Below are 16,829 nucleotides of genomic sequence, written 5' to 3'. Positions count from 1 at the left end.
TGAAAACCCGGAAAATAGATTTTTCTCATGATAAATTGTTGTCAGTCTCGTTGTCAATACTCTGCAATTACACCATGAACATGGAAAAGCTCGAATGATTATTTTTCCAACATGGAGACTTCACCATGGCAACAAAACATAAACATTGGAACCGATCCAGCAGTCTTCGACAAGTCGGGGAACCCATCGGATGGAGAAATGGTTTAATGGTAGTAAATTTTGGTTGCTCGGAAACCAACTTCAGCTTCTTCAAAAAAGGTAAAATTTATGGATTGTCATTACATTTAAACAAGTGTTTTCCGCACCTAATCGAAGTGATAACACAGTAATATGTTGTAATGTACGACACTAGTTTATCCTCTCCAATAATCGAATCAATTCTTTTTGCCTCGAAATTATCCAGCGTGACCTTCAAATTTTCATGAATAAAATTCATGTCATTGATTTATGTGGTAATTATAGATCGGGAATTATAAATTTTATTTGTGTGAAGTAATACGGCGTTTTTTTAAACAATGACAATAAAAGAAATATTGTGTCACTTGCAGAGTAGCATTGCACCACCCCACATCTGTAATTTAATTTGACCTTTAACGTGGAACATGAAGTTTGAAATTAATACTAGAAAAAGTTATTTTAGTTTTTACTTCTATTATTGTAGCTAGCTACCAAACATTTTTAAAAAAATATAAACTTGCTTCATTTTACGATCGACCAATTGATTCGGTTATAAACATTAAACGCAATTACATGTTAGTTTAACTAGTATAAAAATATTTGTAAAAAAGATAGCGTTTTATATCGCCTGCATGCTTCTTGCTTGCGTTTTCAGTTAAAACCCCTATAATTGCTGTAACGATAAGGCACTATTTTTACATTGTTTGTTTGTGCTAATTTTTATTGTTAAAAGTTAAGAACAAAAAATCCAGGTGTCCAGAAATCGCAAAGAACCCGTTTGCAAAAAAATATTTATAAACTCATTAGATTTCAAATTCAAACAGTTTAAAGTTTTATTAATTAGTTTGTGTTCGGTAAACGTTAAATTGGCTCTAATTTTAAATCTAGGTTTAAACTTAAAAAGTTTGGTTTCGATTTTTTTTTCAAAAATTTAGCTTCGGAATAAAAGACAGTTAAAAAAACGGTTAAAGAAAATTTTCGGACACTCTGTATATAACAAAATTTATGCATCAATATGCAACTAAGAAATTAAAAAAAATGAAAAAAACGTTGAAAGATTAAATCAATAAAATTCTCCCCATTTTAAAAGGTCCTAGAGACTGTTTTTCTGGCACTGTACTTCAAAATAATTTAGATCCTTTAATTTAATATAATATAATTGAATCCAATGTACCTACTTTAAAAGTCTCACAATCTTTAACTTTTTAATATTTCAGATTATCCAGCTCTTTGAAATGCTTGAGATTTTGCTTTTTAAAGTTCATTAGAGTTTTACTTCCTCAGATCCTTACTTAAAATTCGTCACATTCACAATTTTTTTTCGATATTTTTATTATGCATCATTTTTTCAGATTTTTCAGTTTCATCCCATTTTTGATAACATTTCAAGTTTCGAATTGTATAACTAAAAACTAATAATAATTGTAAGATTGATGAACTGAGAGCTTTAAATTTCCAAACATTAATGTCCAATAAAATTTTACAGCAGACTCTGGGACGTACCAAGATAACATTAAAATAAAAAGTTTATATTACTGCAATTATTTAAAATAAATTGTTAGCTCCACCTTCAATATAAAAGCCACGGAGCTAGAGTATCTCCACCCTGTTAGCAATAACAAATTTGTTGCACTTTTAATCACGTTCAATTAAATAAAACTAACTATTTTATGACATAATTTCATTAAAATATGTCAATATTCAAACATTTTATAAAATTCAAGTTTCTCAATTAACAACTCAAAATTCAAAATTTTAAATATTTTTTTAGTATTTATTTTAAACTTTATAAAACTTCATAATTAAACAAAATATGAAGCCGAATTATACACATAGTAAAATCAGCCAGTTTAATAAAATAAATTTTGAAAAATTTACGGTTGACCAAGCTCGTGGATCTGATGAAATTTAGAGCTCGATTTTCTATATTCGGACTATTTTCTACATCCGCTTTGATTGCCTAAGATTCTCTTTTTTTTTAATTACTATATACAAATCGTAATCAATTATGATTTGTTTATATTCTGTGATTTATAAATATTAAGAATATGCAGTTTATTTGCAAAATATCTATAATATGTATACAACGTAATCTAAACTAATATTTTCTCGTTTAAAACGCGGATACAACATGAATACTTTTCTTTTTTTAAAAACATGCATAATTCAGGGGAACAAAAAATAGCATAATCTGATAGCGTTAATACGATGTAACTACCACATACCTACTTATACATTTTCTTGATTTCCAAATTTGAATTCGACCTCGGAATAAGTGAACGTGAAGTTAAAATAGCATGTGTATAAGCAGATACAATAATACGGGAAAAACTTCAGTATTTTCACCATTAGCTGGTACTAATAATTTCAATAACAAATTCGTAAAGTTAATAATAATGATTCCCATTATTAGCTAGTGTCCTGTCTATCAAAATTCCGTTGCCCATCAACTTATGACAGAAAGTAGTGACAGCTCGTAGCGTTAAAAATCGCGTCTGGTGTTAGTCTATCATTAAATTTCCACAGTCCTTTGAAATGTCTTAAACCGTTTTTTCCATACAAAACTAAGGGATGCGGGTAATTATAGCACCTTATCATAAAAAATTTCCGTAAAATGAGACCATAATGGCACTTACCACTTTACCCACAAATTTAGTTGATTGCACGAAACAAGAACAGCTTGCGGGAGTTTGGATACACTCACATGCACCTTATTGGTAATAAATCAATTAAATTTCGCCCATTTCCTTCATAATTCGATGTTATTTTTCCAGGACACGCACCCCATCCAAAGTTATGGAACGGTACGAAAAAATCGCGAAACTCGGCGAAGGAAGTTACGGAATAGTCTACAAATGTCGAAATAGAGATAGTGGAGAAATTGTCGCCATTAAAAAATTTGCCGAAAGTGAAGACGACCCTCTTATCAGGAAAATTGCGTTACGAGAAATAAGACTTCTTAAAGTGAGCCACACGTGTTGTAATTCGTTCAATTCACACTTTATTCCAGAATTTGAAACATCCGAATCTTGTAAATTTGTTGGAAGTGTTTAGAAGAAAGCGGCGGCTACATTTGGTGTTTGAATTTTGCGAAAGAACAGTATTAAATGAACTAGAAAGGTATCCAAGAGGGTGTCCACAACTGTTGACTCAACAAATTATTTGGCAAACGCTGCAAGCTGTGGGGTACTGCCACCATCATGGGTGCATTCATCGCGATATCAAACCGGAAAACATACTTCTGACGGCTACCGGTGTCGTCAAGCTGTGTGATTTTGGATTCGCTCGCATGTTGAGTAAGGACCTAAAAAAGTTCAGCAAGCAAAACCGTACAATTGTCAAATCACGCAAACTTAAATCTCCACCATCTAAAAATTAAGAAATTCAGACTTGGCCACATTTTGGTGGATGCGCCGGGTTAAAAGAGCCTTATTTTTAGGATTGTTTTTTTGGCAGGTCCCGGCGAAAACTACACCGACTACGTAGCAACGCGCTGGTACCGGTCGCCGGAATTGCTCGTGGGCGACACCCAATACGGAACTCCGGTCGACGTGTGGGCAATAGGTCCGTGATTGTAATGGTCTTAACACTAGGTCAATATTTATTATTTAGGTTGCGTTTTGGCCGAACTCGTGAAAGGTGAAGCGCTTTGGCCTGGAAAGTCTGATGTAGATCAGCTTTACCTTATCAGATCGACGGTTGGTGACCTTTTACAACGGCACATGCTAGCGTTTAAGAATAACGATTTTTTCCAAGGAGTTATACTGCCGGTGCCGCAACAAATGATTCCTTTGGAAACAAAATTACCGATGTGTAATCAAGTAACTTTAGACTTTTTAAAGGTGAAGTACTCACACGATACAAATAAACTTTAACCAACTTTGAGCTTTGCAGAAATGTCTTGATAAAGACCCTTTGAAAAGATGGACCTGTGATATGCTATTAACTCATAATTATTTTGAAAATTTTAATTTTAAAGTTGATGATACGGACACGCAGAGTTTTGAAAAGATATCTAGAGATAGATCAAGGGTAAAGTTTGAACAATCTCCTGAAGAACTTTTTAGGTATAAATTTTTATTTTTCAGAACTCGTTGAATGGTACTTCTCTGCCTCAGCTGACAGGAACCAAACCTATTAGTCCAGCAAAACAAAGCAACAATCAGAGGTCAAAAATTGATCATCTGCCGACCATATGACAAAAGCTTTCCATTTTTTCAAAATAAATTTAATTTATTCACTAAAATATTATTATATTTTGTGTATTTTTGAAGTCAAGTGTTACAATTTTAGGGGTAGTCTTAAGTGTAATAGTTATCTAATGTGTAGACTTTATGTTGATATATTTACAACACGGGGGGATTTTATTATTGATTTACAACGTACTTCAAGAGTTTTTAAGGGTAGTTTTGCATTTTTTTCCCAATATATGATAAATATCCCTGACACAGTTAATTTGTCATTTGGAAAAATTTATCAATAAAATAGACAAAAAAACAGTGAAATATTATACCACAACTCCTCAGTAGTTTAAAAGATAAAAATCATCGCTTTTTGACCAAAAATAACTCATTTATTGACTAATATGTACAAATTAACTACATGTAACTACTCTTGCTTAGGTTCAAGAGGCTTGGAACCTCTCCATTCTTTAATCTTATTTTCTGCTGATTCTCTCAATTTTCGAGCAACCTTTAATAAAAATTCAGTTTTTATAAAAATCGAATTAAGCTTTAGACACTTACAATTAAAATGGGTAAATCTTTCTTTTCATTAGGAGGCACTAGAGCCGGTACATCTTGGAGCTTTAACCAGGCCCAATGAGTACCTACAATTATCGAAATTCCGGTTATCATAACCACGTTTTCATTACAAAATTTTAGAAACTTTTTGAAGAAAGTCATAGTATTGTGACTAAAATTACCAAAATTCCACAAAAGGTCACATTTATATTTGTAGGTTATCTGTCAAAAATCTGTCAATCTGTTGAAACCACGAATACCAACCTTAGGTTTTTACCAATAACGTTAACAATCCCTATTATGATTTTAAATTTACGACATTATTTGGTACGGAAATTACGTATTATATCAGACATTAAATGTAAACAGTATTATAAAATTCTTACAAAATTTTCGCCTCGCTGTTTTGTAAAAAATGCTGACATTTGAAAGGCGCTCATTAAATCTTGGTTACTTAAACGCGCTCACATGATTCTCTTTTTTTACAACTCCTTGTTGGTTAATTAAGTAACAACATGCAATGACTATTATCTATTTTTATAAAATTAACTACAATGAACAAACTTTTAACCAGTTCGTAACATTTTTGCTTCCTTCTTCTCCTGCAGCTCCTTCTTTTGTTGCTCTACTATTGCCGCTCTCTCTTTCAAGAATTCTTCATATTCTTTTACATCTAATTCTTTAACCACCTCAATTCCACATGATCTTGCAATCCCACAAATCATTGCACACATTTCTTCCATACTTTTAATTTCTAATGTGGGATCTTCCTTTTTTATTTTGGCTATTTCATACACATGTTTTAGTGTAACTTTTCCAGCAATTTCTTTACCTTAAAAATAAATACAATATTAAATAAATAAATTTAAATCTTGACACTAAACCTGGACACATTGCAGCTCGTTGTATTCCCGCGGCTTGTTTCAAAAAATATACCACAGGAGGTTTATTTATTACCAATTCATAGCTACGATCAGGATTTACTTTAACTCTTGTTGGCAAAGGAATTCCCGGCTTGAGGTCTTTGGTTTTTTCATTAAAGTCTTTGCAAAATGCTGCAATATTAATGCCTCTCTACAATTAAAAGTAAATTTAAACTCCAAACCAAAATAGTCTTACTTGACCCAGCATAGGACCTAGTGGTGGACCAGCAGCTGCCATTGCTGCCGGTATATTTGTGCGTAACTTGCCATGATGCACCTTCTCAACGACCTTTTTAACAGATTTCAGTCGGGCAGCTGCTTTAGACATTGCTACTGTATTTTCTGTTGTTTATCCAAATGTGTAAAAATCATAACCTCGATTTTATCGGCATCACAGTGACAGTTGACAAACGTCAAAAAATTGGAAGTGGCTAAAGCTGAGGTACCGGTATCAGCTACTTCCGCATTAGAAAACCGATTATCTTAACGAGTGCAAACTTTTTTTTTAAATAAGATGAAATTTATTGAACAAAACGCACCTAAACAACGATAAATGTAACAAATAATCTACAGAATTGTTTAAAATAACGCAATCCACAAAACCATTACAATTATTCCGATTCGTGATAACGGCCTGTGTCCTGTGTTACAAAATTTTGTATCGCACAAGCAAAAATATCCTTGCCTTCGGTTCATGCAACCGACTTTCATTAATTCTCCATTAATATCAGTTGGGCCACTGCAACCTCTGATTGTTTCAGTAACTTTTCCCTTTGTCCAAACTTTTGTAAAACAGTAAGCTCCTAATACCAAAAAAGTTACAAATAGCATTATTATTTTATAATAACAAACCTTGATAACTCGGACAAAGCAACGACATGTTATATTTTTCTTCTTGCGTAGCAAATCTAAACATTGAGGTATCACATAACGGTTGTAGTTCGGTACTGACCGAACGACATTGATAACAAATTAATCCCTTAATGACATCATAATTAGTCGGGAAGTTTGTTACAAGGCCAGGGTCCTTCGGACCGGTGCCAGTAGCACTCTCTCCTATATGGAGAAGTGTCTGAAGGAAGATGAACACTGACAACTTGCGAAACATTTCGATGACAACTGCAGTTCTGATTCGCAAAAAATTAATAAAACAACAACACAGCTTTATTTACACAATGAGATTACACCAAATAATCCGGTTAAAAGACTTCCCGCACATTGTATTCCGGCATACTTGTAAATTTCAAGACAAAATAATCTCTTATTGGGACAGTTGGACTTAGTTTAAACAACCAATGGTAAAATACATATCTCAAAGGCTCAATTTTGTAAGCTGACTTGGGATCTGCTCGCAGTAAAGCTTCATCAAATGTCCTATACAGTATTGGATTACTGATGGGTTTCGGTATTACTGGAGCACTTATTCCCAGTAAATAGGCATGATATCTTTGAAAATAATCTTCGTAAAATATTTTCTGTTCCTTTGTAAAACCTCTGTGCATTTCATGGACATGTTCAGAGTGTTTTGCCATTATATTACTCTCGGTGATAAAAGATCCAGGGACAAACATGATGACTTTAACACCATATTTACTTAATTCCACTCTGAGTCCATCAGAAAAGGCTTTAATTGCGGCTTTGGTGGCTCCATACACGGACAGACCAGGAAGACAGGCAAAAGAACAGTGACTGGTGATGTTAATCAGTCTTCCTAAACAAGACAATTTTGAGTTAAAATTGGGCATACATACTCTCTGCACGAACTTCACACACAACAGCAGTTAACAAATTACTAATCTTAATTGAATGAGCGAAATAAATAATTAAAGAACAAAAACTGCCAACACTTAAATTTAGATAAAAAGTGTTATGAAATGATTTAATTTGAACATAAAAACGCCACACAAAAGTGTGTTGTAATTAGTCAGGCCTGAAATAATTTACAACTAAATAAAAAATGTTACCTTGATGCTTTCTAAGCAGTGGAAGAAAGGCTCTAGTCAATTTAAAAGTTCCAAGCAAATTCACTGAAACCTGATTTTCAATGAGCTTGTCTGTTTGCCATTCAAATTCACCAAAAACCATAACTGCAGCGTTGTTTACCAAGGCATAAAACTCTACAATGGTAAAAATTAAAATATACCTTGAATTTGAGAAAACATACCATGATCAGGGTAACTATTCAGGTACTGCTTAATAGTCTCCACAGCCACAAAAATGCTGTCATCATCAGTGACATCCAGTTGAATCTGAGTGATACTCTTTTTAAGCATTCTGATTTCTTTGGCACCATGAGACTCAAGATTCAGAAATCCAGCAACTACATTAAACCCTAAATCGGCTGCATGAACGGCCAACGAGAATCCCAACCCAGAATCACAACCAGAAATAAAAATAATATCCTTGTTGGAAGGTTGGTGTATTTCTGCTGAATTTTGAAAGACGTACAACAGACTGCATAGAGACACTGTCGCCAAAGTCATTGTTCCTAATAACTGATTCGTTCGATAGCCATGGCTTATTAACACTGCTATCCCAAAAAATCCAGATCCAACTCCAATAAATAATTCGTTGACGATTTCAAAGACAGTCACACAAACTTTCGAGAGCACACTCATTTTCGTTGATTGTAATTCTTAATTTTTACTTACGGAGATTCATAGTTTCGAATTCGTGACAAGAGTCTTTTGGTAAGAAAAAAAATCATTCGAAGTAATTTAGAAACGCCACTAGGGCTGTCACTTGTGCCGAAAATTGTGAGGTTAAGTATCCGGTAACCGTGGCAACGAAAAATTATTCATGCGATTTTTCAAAAAATAGCGGAAGTGGATCCTCATAAAACTAAAAACTTTCACGAAAACTTTACGTGATGAGCGAAATAGTCTGCAGTACATAACAATGGTCGTTATCAAATTTAGAGAAAAAATAATTTTAAATCAAGTTTTATCTGTTGAACCATAAACTTTTTTGTGTTTTTTTTTTTCACTACAGAAGGTCGTGAAATTGCTGCCAATGAACTTATCTTTAAGGTTATCAGACTTTCCCACATCTGTCTATTTATGCTTATCTGCTGGTTGTTCGCATTCACCACATTGTTTTTTCGAATAAGTCAGCATTTATCGCCAACACTTTCCAAGAAATTAGTCAAATTTCGTCATAAAAATGAAACCTCCAGGTATAAATCGAATTTCCCGCGCCCCTAAACGTCACTGCCACCGCGTAGTGTCATAAACGTCATGTGTCATTTTTATTGACATTCGTTACTTAACGCGGTTGCGGCTTTTTATAAAAAAATACAAAAATGTCTCGTGATTCCCTCGAAATATAGAGAAAATGCAGCTTCCAGTTGTGCGCGTACTTCAAAAGAAACCAGTTTTTTATATAACCCAGTGCTAAAAGGTGATGTAATAAAGTAACCCTGTCATGTCTCAAGTATTCCGCTTATACGGCGAATTCTGTGCAACCCATCCATGGGAAGTGATAGTGGCTGTGATAACACTGACCACGTGTTTGCTTACTGTAGACCAAAAACAAGTAGACTTGGATTCCCACTCAAAACGATCTCAGACATGTCCAGGATGCTTCGAAGAACAGTTCAAGGCAGTGGATGTAATCGTCATGACGGTGATCCGCTGCTTGGCCATCCTGTACAGTTCTCATCAATTTCGAAATCTACAGAAACTCGGATCAAAGTATATTCTAGGTTTAGCTGGTCTATTTATTGTGTTCTCAAGCTTCGTTTTTACGTCGACGGTCTTGAACTTTTTGCAGATTGATTTAGTTGATTTGAAGGACGCCTTGTTCTTTTTCTTGCTTCTGATTGACTTGTCTAAAGCTGCGACTTTGGCTCAGTTTGCTTTGACTGCTTCAAGCCAAGAAGAAATTAGTAGTAAAATTGCAAGAGGAATGTCAGTATTAGGGCCTACCATTACTTTAGATACAGTCGTCGAGACTCTAGTCATAGGCGTAGGAACGTTGTCAGGGGTGCATCGTCTAGAGATGCTCTCTTACTTTGCTTGTCTCTCGGTTCTCGTCAACTATGTGATATTTATGACTTTCTATCCCGCATGCTTATCTTTGATGTTGGAGTTGTCCCGCATTTCCAATTTCTACGGTGAAAAGCAACCTATTGTTTCAAAAATGTTGCTGGAGGAGAACGACAAAGCCAACCCTGCTGTTCAAAGAGTGAAGCTGATAATGTCCATTGGACTAACAGCTGTACATATCCATAGCAGGTGGTTCGTAAACGACGATTCCAACGGCGATATCTCCAGTAATACAGCTAATGATAGTACAAACTGTGCTGATGACTCGTCTTTGTACGGCTTTCTGATGAAGCAATTCGCTTTGAGCGCTGATCATATCGTCATTCTCATTCTCGTCATCACGCTGATTATTAAATTCGTCTTTTTTGAAAACGAAGATCTTAGAAACATTGACTCGGTAGTACAAACACAAGAGCACAAAGAAGAGAGTCATGTCTTGAGAAGACAGCAGCGTTTCGCAAAAACCGACTCCATTATTGAAGAAAAAGAAGTACAAACTATGAATGACGAAGATATTGAAGACGTGGATGAGACTCATGTGAGAAGTCTAGAGGAATGTTTGCAAATCTACAGATCCGAAGGAGCCTCCAAGTTGAACGATAAAGAAGTCATCTTGTTGGTGGACACCAAGCACATCCCATCGTACAATCTTGAGAAAGCGGTTAATAACCAAGAGCGCGGTGTTAGAATCAGACGGCAAATCATCCAAACCAGCACGAAGTGTGAAACCGCTCTTGCTAAGCTCCCTTATCGTCACTACGACTATGGGAAAGTCATGGGAACCTGTTGTGAGAACGTTATCGGTTACATTCCTGTACCTTTAGGGGTAGCCGGGCCCCTTCTACTCGATGGAAAACAGTATAACATCCCCATGTCCACAACAGAAGGTTGTCTTATTGCCAGCACAAACCGTGGATGTCGCGCCGTGGAGCACTGCGGCATAAAGAGCCGAATTGTGGCCGATGGAATGACTCGCGGACCTGTGGTTCGCTTCACCTCCATCACCAAAGCCACGGAAGTTGCTCTTTGGTTGGAAAAACCAGAAAACTTTACTCTAGTCAAAGAAAACTTTGACTCTACAAGTCGATTCGCGCGGTTAACGAGAGTCACTTGTAGAGTAGCAGGTCGTTATTTATTCCTAAGATTTGTTGCAAAAACCGGAGATGCCATGGGTATGAACATGTTGTCGAAAGGAACAGAAAAGTCTTTAATGGCAGTCCAAAAACATTTTCCCGATATGGAAATACTTAGTCTTAGCGGAAACTACTGTACGGACAAAAAACCCGCTGCTGTGAACTGGATAGAAGGCCGAGGAAAATCGGTGGTCTGCGAAGCGGTAGTCTCTGGTAATATTGTTTCTTCCGTTCTCAAATCCTCCACGCACGCCCTCGTGGATTTAAACACCTCTAAGAACATGATCGGCTCAGCCATAGCTGGGAGTCTAGGTAAGAACTAATTTAACTCCAAACTCAAAGATTCTAACATATTTTTAGGGGGATTTAACGCGCACGCTGCCAATATTGTAACTGCAATTTTCATCGCCACTGGTCAAGATCCCGCTCAAAACATAGCAAGTAGCAATTGTATTACGATTATGGAGCCATGGGGAGAAAACGGACACGACTTGTACATTTCATGTACGATGCCATCAATTGAAATTGGAACGATTGGAGGTGGGACGATTCTTCCTGCTCAATCAGCATGTTTGGACATGTTGGGAGTGCGGGGTCCTAATGAAGAATCGCCAGGTGCTAATTCACAACAGCTAGCGAGAATTGTGTGCGCTACTGTGCTTGCCGGTGAATTGTCGCTGATGGCTGCTTTAGCTTCCGGGCATTTAGTCAAAAGTCATTTAAAGTATAATCGTTCCTACTCTGAGAAGGATAGTTGTGACAGAACTGATTCTCAGGACTGCTGCAAAACGTAGTTGTTTTAATAAATAGTTTAATTCGAGATTCTGTTTTTATTTGAGAACCTTGAGGTAATTTAAAACTACTTTTGATTTTATTCAAATCAAATTAAAAATATGTAAAAAAAATCAGATAACTAACAAAAAAGCACCGCACTGGAAATGGAAGATCTTATTCTGCTAAATGATCTTTCTATTGTTGTTGGACGATATTACATTATAATAAACCAAATAAAACATTCACCACCACCACCACATTACTGCGGTTCATTATCAAGCTTCAACAAAATTTCGGAATCAGTGAACGGCGGTGGCATCGCCTGAAGTAGCCTGGAATGCAACACCTCATCCGACATTTCCTTATCAGTACTACTCTGAGGTCCACAGATTCCCGTTGACGAAGCATTAATAAACTCGACTGAATCCAATAAACTTTCCAAATTTTCCAATTTTAAGCTCTCTGGTGTGGTTTTATTTGTATTTTTCCCCGATCCAAAATCAAAGGTTAATTTCTTATTAACGGAGGAATAGTCATTTGATGTCTTAAAAATATTTTTGTCAACACTTCGCTTGCGATCACACCCAAATCGTAACAAATCTACGTTTCTTCTTAGAGCTTCAACTCGCTTAGGAAAACGTGGTGCGACTATAATTCGGCTTTTGTTTCTTGATAGTCTGGTGAGAGATCTTTTGGGTTGAAAACTTGAATTATTTTTAGGGTAATTTTCATTGACTTGAACACCAATGTCTTTGTTGTGTTTTGTTATATTTAAATTAGTTAACAGTTTCTGCAAAAAACCTCTATTGTGGTAACTATTATACGATTCTTGGGGTTCATATCTGAACGTTTGTTGTGGTTGAAAAACGATGTTATCATATTTATGATTTGATAAAATCGTGTCACACACTGCAGTCAGTAGTTTACAGTGTTCAGGATCGCCCTGTTTTCTGACATTGTCGGACGACAACGAGTATATCGTATCACGAGAAAGGGGAAACCTATCTAATTTGTCGTACTTCATTTCCTTCTTGTCTTCGAATAAATTCATAATGTTGATGTTATTTGTGAGCAACAGATCTAGAGTTTTGTGTAGAGCAGAAGAATTTGTGGAATTATAGTTCAAGAAGTCGCTCACGTTTGGTTTACGTTCTTTCCTTTGTAGACAATAATTGATTATCTGGTCGGTGTTCATAGAATTTTGTGGTGTACTTGATATAGTTTTCTTATTGTTGCAACCATCGCTGGTACAACAAGGGCAACACTTACAGCAAACATTGAGCCTGCACGGACAACAAACTCGTCTACATTTACAAAAGCAGATTTTTTTTCGCGGGCAACAAGTTTTACGTTTTGGAATTTCTAGTTCGCTACATTTTGTTCCCTGTTCTTTCACATTTTTTTCCGTTTGTGTCTCGGCACAAATACAGTTTCTTCTCTCCTGTGGTTCACCGTCACACATGCAGCAACAGATCTGAGCTGTACAAGGACAACAGATCTGACAGCAATTACAATTACAGTACATTGGAGGGCGGGAGAAACAATCCATCGCATCTGAATCTTTCTGAATTGACTTGTAAGACGTCGTCTTATCCACGTTTGGTGACACTTCTATCGGTTTTACTTCCACCACCACAGGTCTCTGTGGTACATTCGGTGGCACGTTCTGTGGCTTAGGATTTTTAGATTTGAAACAGCAGCAAAAACAACCCTTTTTCTTCGGTTTTTGTTCCCTGAAAATGTTCAGTTAAAATTTGTAGTCATGAGGTGCATGAGGTAGTACGGTGGCGGCCCAGCCACAACAGGTGGTGGTGCTGCCATGAAAAGTGGTGGAGAGCCCAGTTCTTTATCGGTCTTCCTTACGTAAGTCCAGCCAGACCATTTACAGTACTGAAGGTCCCATTCTCCATTCTGAAGATTGGGGGGTTCATTTAAAGGTTGCATGAGCTTTGGGGGGTTTGAAGGAACATCGGGTTTTTGTGAGTCTCGGACTGGCGTTTCGTCTATATCGCAGTTTCTATATCTCCTACATTTGTCTCGGTTTGAACAAGGGTAATCTTGAGCCATAAGTGTGATATTATAATTGTTTCTGATTTACATTTCCTTGTATTCGTGTGGTCAACTTTTAAATTTAATTAACAAAAGAAATTGAAAAGTTACAGAATGACGTTTGGATAACAAGTTGACAAACAGAAAAAAAGTGGACAGGTAATTTTACACGCTCCAGATTGAAGAATATCTCATTGTTTATGTTAATTATTGAGTTGAAACATCGGAAGACCACCGGAAGTGTTCTTCAGCAAAAACATTAATTCAAATTGAAATATTTAATTCAGCACTTTTTCTGAATATGTACATTTTATGTAATTGCCTAGATGAATAGATAAAGACATAACAATAATAAAATTTGCACTTGAAAAATCATTCAAGCGGCTGGACATGTTGCACGTGAATATTAGGATTATTTCTAATATCAAAATTGGGGTCGTTTTCAGTACTATATCTTCCCAATCTTGACATAATTAACATTAAAACAATTATACCCAGAACTAATATGATTCCCAACATACAATACTTTTTATAAATTGACCTTCCACTTCTCACTTTTGAAGACGCCCCAAACGTTATCCTAAAAAATGAAAATTCAAGTGAGCCCCATATAATTATACTTTTCTCACCTCCACCAAGTCTTCATTAACTCTGATGCAGGTCTCCGCTTGTATTTATCATCGTCGTGGTCAAACACCACAGGCTTTGTGTCTCTGATATCTTGGAAGATTCTTCTGTTTGAAGAAGCTTGATATGCATCAGCTCCTGTCCTACTGAACGCGCCTTGCTCCTCTACATTCACAACAGAATGAGTGGAACTGGTTGACTTAGTTGATGGTATGGGAGACATTACATGGTTAACAACAGCTTTAACTTCACGGTCTTCAGACAACTAGGATTGTTTGTTAAAAAAAATAGTTTGTTGAGTGGGGAGCTCACCAGTGGAAGTCCTAAACCAGCTCTGGCCCAGTTTACACCCGCCAATTTTTCCTTCAAGACATCCGCAACTGGGCTTATTAGGTTTGTTGGGGGAAACAATGGGCTTTTGCATGACGGACAAGTATACCCTCTAGGGGCTGTTGTTGGGGGTAGTTGTCTTGAAAAGTGGTCCAAACAAGACCAGTGAAACACATCTGTAAGGAGCGTCTTGTAACGCTTTATTAAGGGTACTGAGGTTACTTACGGTAACATGTAAGTCTAATGCTGTCTTCAACATTTAGCTCTTTGTTGCATAGTTCACAAATTGAATTGTAGTCGCTGTCTTGTAACCATTGCAAGTACGATTGTACCACACACTAAACAACGTTTTTACATACAAATTACATAAAATTCATTACTTACAATGGGATGATTGGTAACCATACAGTTTTCGCAAACACATACTCTGTGTTCAAAACAGAATTGGTTTGTAACTCGTCGCTTCGGGCACTTGCACAGGCCCATACTTCACTCCTGTTTTATAAAAGAACCAAAAACGCAAATATTACTTATAAAATTTATTAGAAATAGAAAAACATTAGCTCCGGCCACGTAAATGACATTAGCTTGACAGGTTGACAGGAATTTGACATTTACAACTTAAAATTAGGAACTACCAACAATTCAAATAAATAGCACTACATGATCGCACTGTCATTTCGAATTTAAGCGGGAAGCAGACTTGCGATCACTTTCATTACGTTTTCTTTGCTGATGGGACATTTTGCGTATAAAGAAGAACATTTCTCGATGTCACCTGTTCGTCCCATGTTCACGGCTTCTTTAACGGCTGTTCCATCCAGCATGTAGGAAAATAACGTGTTGCTGAAAAATAAAACGTAAATTACAACAATTACATTGTTGGATAACGTTAATAAAAAATAATGCTGTGGAAGAAATAAGATAACACTAACGCAACTTACTTAGTTATCGCGAAAACAAGTTGATCCACAGTGTTAGCTTCTCCAGTCTGCATGTTTCTTTGCGCTTCGTTCACATAAGTGCAAATGACTCTTTGCATGCAAGTACTGCTGTCGATATTATGTTGCTCTAAAGTATTATCAATTCTAGCTAAAGTCTCTGTTATCGAAGACATGTCGTTCTCAATACCTAAATCAAAACGGTAATTTCTACCCACAAACAACAATTTACATTTTACTTCTGTATCCATATCCTCCTGTAAAAGCGGCCGCCAATTTTGGTACCACCAAAATAGCTCCCAGACCTATCAAAGCTCCGAGAGCGATCCCTCCGACATCAATTTTCATGGGACTGAAGACGTACCCCATGTTGTTGGTCCCATACGAAACTCCATTTCCCGTATTTCCATACGTGGTAATAGGAATTCCAAATCTCAAACGGTCGGATGAATCTTTTGACTCTTTTTGTTCCAATCTGGTTGTGTTTGACTGTGAGGGCAAGTTAGCTTCATAGTAGCGATTCACTGAAGGTTGGAAGTTTCTGTTAAGAAGTTAAATTTATATTAAAAACAAACAAACGAACACTTACACTTCATCTGAATTGTACTTCTTTGGAGATGCGGAGCAAACCACAATCGTTGCCAAAAGAATAAAACTGACTGGTTTCATTTTTAACACTGTGCTGACGGCTTCAAAGACTAGAAATGTTTAAGACGGTGACACTTTTAAAAGGATTTTATATATGAAGAATGGGATACACTTACTTGGACACAGACAATGAACAATGAGATTTCAACAAAATCATCTTCACTTTCTTTGTGTCACGCATGTTTCAGTGGATGCCTCCAATATGTGCCGAAACATAGATGTATGTAATAATGTAGTACAATTATTATTTACAATCGGGAGATTCTTGCATGTTTAACTTAAAAGAATTAGTTGATTCTTATTTCAGTCTGAACATTTGATAAAGACATTATTGATGTTAACAAATTGTAAGGAAAATCTTTTATTCTCATAAAAGTACTGCTTTCTTAAATTTAAGTATGTTTTATTATTATTAGAAAACACGCCTTGAAGGGACAAT

General features: G+C 36.1%; 8 protein-coding genes and 1 long non-coding RNA gene across 10 annotated transcripts; 2 read left to right on the top strand and 7 right to left on the bottom strand.

Annotated features, from left to right (window-relative positions):
* Positions 1-167: 167 nt before the first annotated feature.
* On the top strand, positions 168-4,471 carry LOC148181265 (cyclin-dependent kinase-like 4). Of its 2 annotated transcripts, none has more exons than XM_088046977.1 (7): positions 168-258; positions 2,952-3,141; positions 3,188-3,473; positions 3,634-3,741; positions 3,790-4,019; positions 4,072-4,209; positions 4,266-4,471. In XM_088046977.1, exons 1-7 carry the CDS (start codon positions 191-193, stop codon positions 4,374-4,376), a joined length of 1,131 nt encoding a protein of 376 aa, XP_087903103.1. In that variant the 5' UTR covers positions 168-190; the 3' UTR covers positions 4,377-4,471. The 2 variants fall into 2 exon arrangements, with proteins under 2 accessions (XP_087903103.1, XP_087903113.1); XM_088046987.1 differs by lacking the exon at positions 168-258 and adding an exon at positions 2,600-2,894.
* A 257-nt stretch (positions 4,472-4,728) lies between these two features.
* Positions 4,729-5,199, bottom strand: LOC148181264 (uncharacterized). Its single transcript, XR_015770854.1, has 2 exons — positions 4,923-5,199; positions 4,729-4,869 (listed from the first exon to the last, which is right to left on the bottom strand). It is a non-coding gene; the product is annotated as an uncharacterized LOC148181264 (long non-coding RNA).
* A 236-nt stretch (positions 5,200-5,435) lies between these two features.
* On the bottom strand, positions 5,436-6,284 carry mRpL11 (mitochondrial ribosomal protein L11). The gene is made up of 3 exons (XM_088046962.1): positions 6,039-6,284; positions 5,804-5,993; positions 5,436-5,751 (listed from the first exon to the last, which is right to left on the bottom strand). Exons 1-3 carry the CDS (start codon positions 6,168-6,170, stop codon positions 5,486-5,488), a joined length of 588 nt encoding a protein of 195 aa, XP_087903088.1. The 5' UTR covers positions 6,171-6,284; the 3' UTR covers positions 5,436-5,485.
* LOC148181262 (uncharacterized) lies at positions 6,173-7,039 on the bottom strand. The gene is made up of 4 exons (XM_088048480.1): positions 6,695-7,039; positions 6,446-6,645; positions 6,382-6,409; positions 6,173-6,324 (listed from the first exon to the last, which is right to left on the bottom strand). The coding sequence occupies exons 1-4, from the start codon at positions 6,948-6,950 to the stop codon at positions 6,173-6,175; spliced, it is 636 nt and encodes a 211-aa protein (XP_087904606.1). The 5' UTR covers positions 6,951-7,039.
* Positions 6,989-8,879, bottom strand: sro (SDR family oxidoreductase shroud). Its single transcript, XM_088036542.1, has 3 exons — positions 8,007-8,879; positions 7,807-7,959; positions 6,989-7,553 (listed from the first exon to the last, which is right to left on the bottom strand). The coding sequence occupies exons 1-3, from the start codon at positions 8,458-8,460 to the stop codon at positions 7,042-7,044; spliced, it is 1,119 nt and encodes a 372-aa protein (XP_087892668.1). The 5' UTR covers positions 8,461-8,879; the 3' UTR covers positions 6,989-7,041.
* A 95-nt stretch (positions 8,880-8,974) lies between these two features.
* Positions 8,975-11,841, top strand: LOC148181260 (3-hydroxy-3-methylglutaryl-coenzyme A reductase-like). Its single transcript, XM_088036531.1, has 2 exons — positions 8,975-11,333; positions 11,382-11,841. Exons 1-2 carry the CDS (start codon positions 9,266-9,268, stop codon positions 11,813-11,815), a joined length of 2,502 nt encoding a protein of 833 aa, XP_087892657.1. The 5' UTR covers positions 8,975-9,265; the 3' UTR covers positions 11,816-11,841.
* Positions 11,842-11,952: 111 nt separating this feature from the next.
* LOC148181259 (uncharacterized) lies at positions 11,953-14,005 on the bottom strand. The gene is made up of 2 exons (XM_088048424.1): positions 13,557-14,005; positions 11,953-13,524 (listed from the first exon to the last, which is right to left on the bottom strand). Exons 1-2 carry the CDS (start codon positions 13,860-13,862, stop codon positions 12,055-12,057), a joined length of 1,776 nt encoding a protein of 591 aa, XP_087904550.1. The 5' UTR covers positions 13,863-14,005; the 3' UTR covers positions 11,953-12,054.
* A 102-nt stretch (positions 14,006-14,107) lies between these two features.
* Positions 14,108-15,417, bottom strand: LOC148181258 (zinc finger protein-like 1). The gene is made up of 5 exons (XM_088047643.1): positions 15,186-15,417; positions 15,028-15,139; positions 14,784-14,977; positions 14,474-14,736; positions 14,108-14,424 (listed from the first exon to the last, which is right to left on the bottom strand). The coding sequence occupies exons 1-5, from the start codon at positions 15,285-15,287 to the stop codon at positions 14,217-14,219; spliced, it is 879 nt and encodes a 292-aa protein (XP_087903769.1). The 5' UTR covers positions 15,288-15,417; the 3' UTR covers positions 14,108-14,216.
* Positions 15,326-16,552, bottom strand: LOC148181257 (uncharacterized). Its single transcript, XM_088047655.1, has 4 exons — positions 16,332-16,552; positions 15,982-16,283; positions 15,746-15,932; positions 15,326-15,647 (listed from the first exon to the last, which is right to left on the bottom strand). Exons 1-4 carry the CDS (start codon positions 16,409-16,411, stop codon positions 15,488-15,490), a joined length of 729 nt encoding a protein of 242 aa, XP_087903781.1. The 5' UTR covers positions 16,412-16,552; the 3' UTR covers positions 15,326-15,487.
* Positions 16,553-16,829: the final 277 nt, after the last annotated feature.

The sequence above is a fragment of the Gnatocerus cornutus genome, chromosome 1 (genome assembly GCF_029298725.1).
Source record: "Gnatocerus cornutus isolate USDA-ARS CGAHR chromosome 1, icGnaCorn1.1, whole genome shotgun sequence".
NCBI classification, from domain to species: Eukaryota; Metazoa; Arthropoda; class Insecta; order Coleoptera; family Tenebrionidae; genus Gnatocerus; species Gnatocerus cornutus.
Note: the sequence above shows the minus strand (reverse complement) of the source record. Positions and strands in the feature narration are given on the sequence as shown.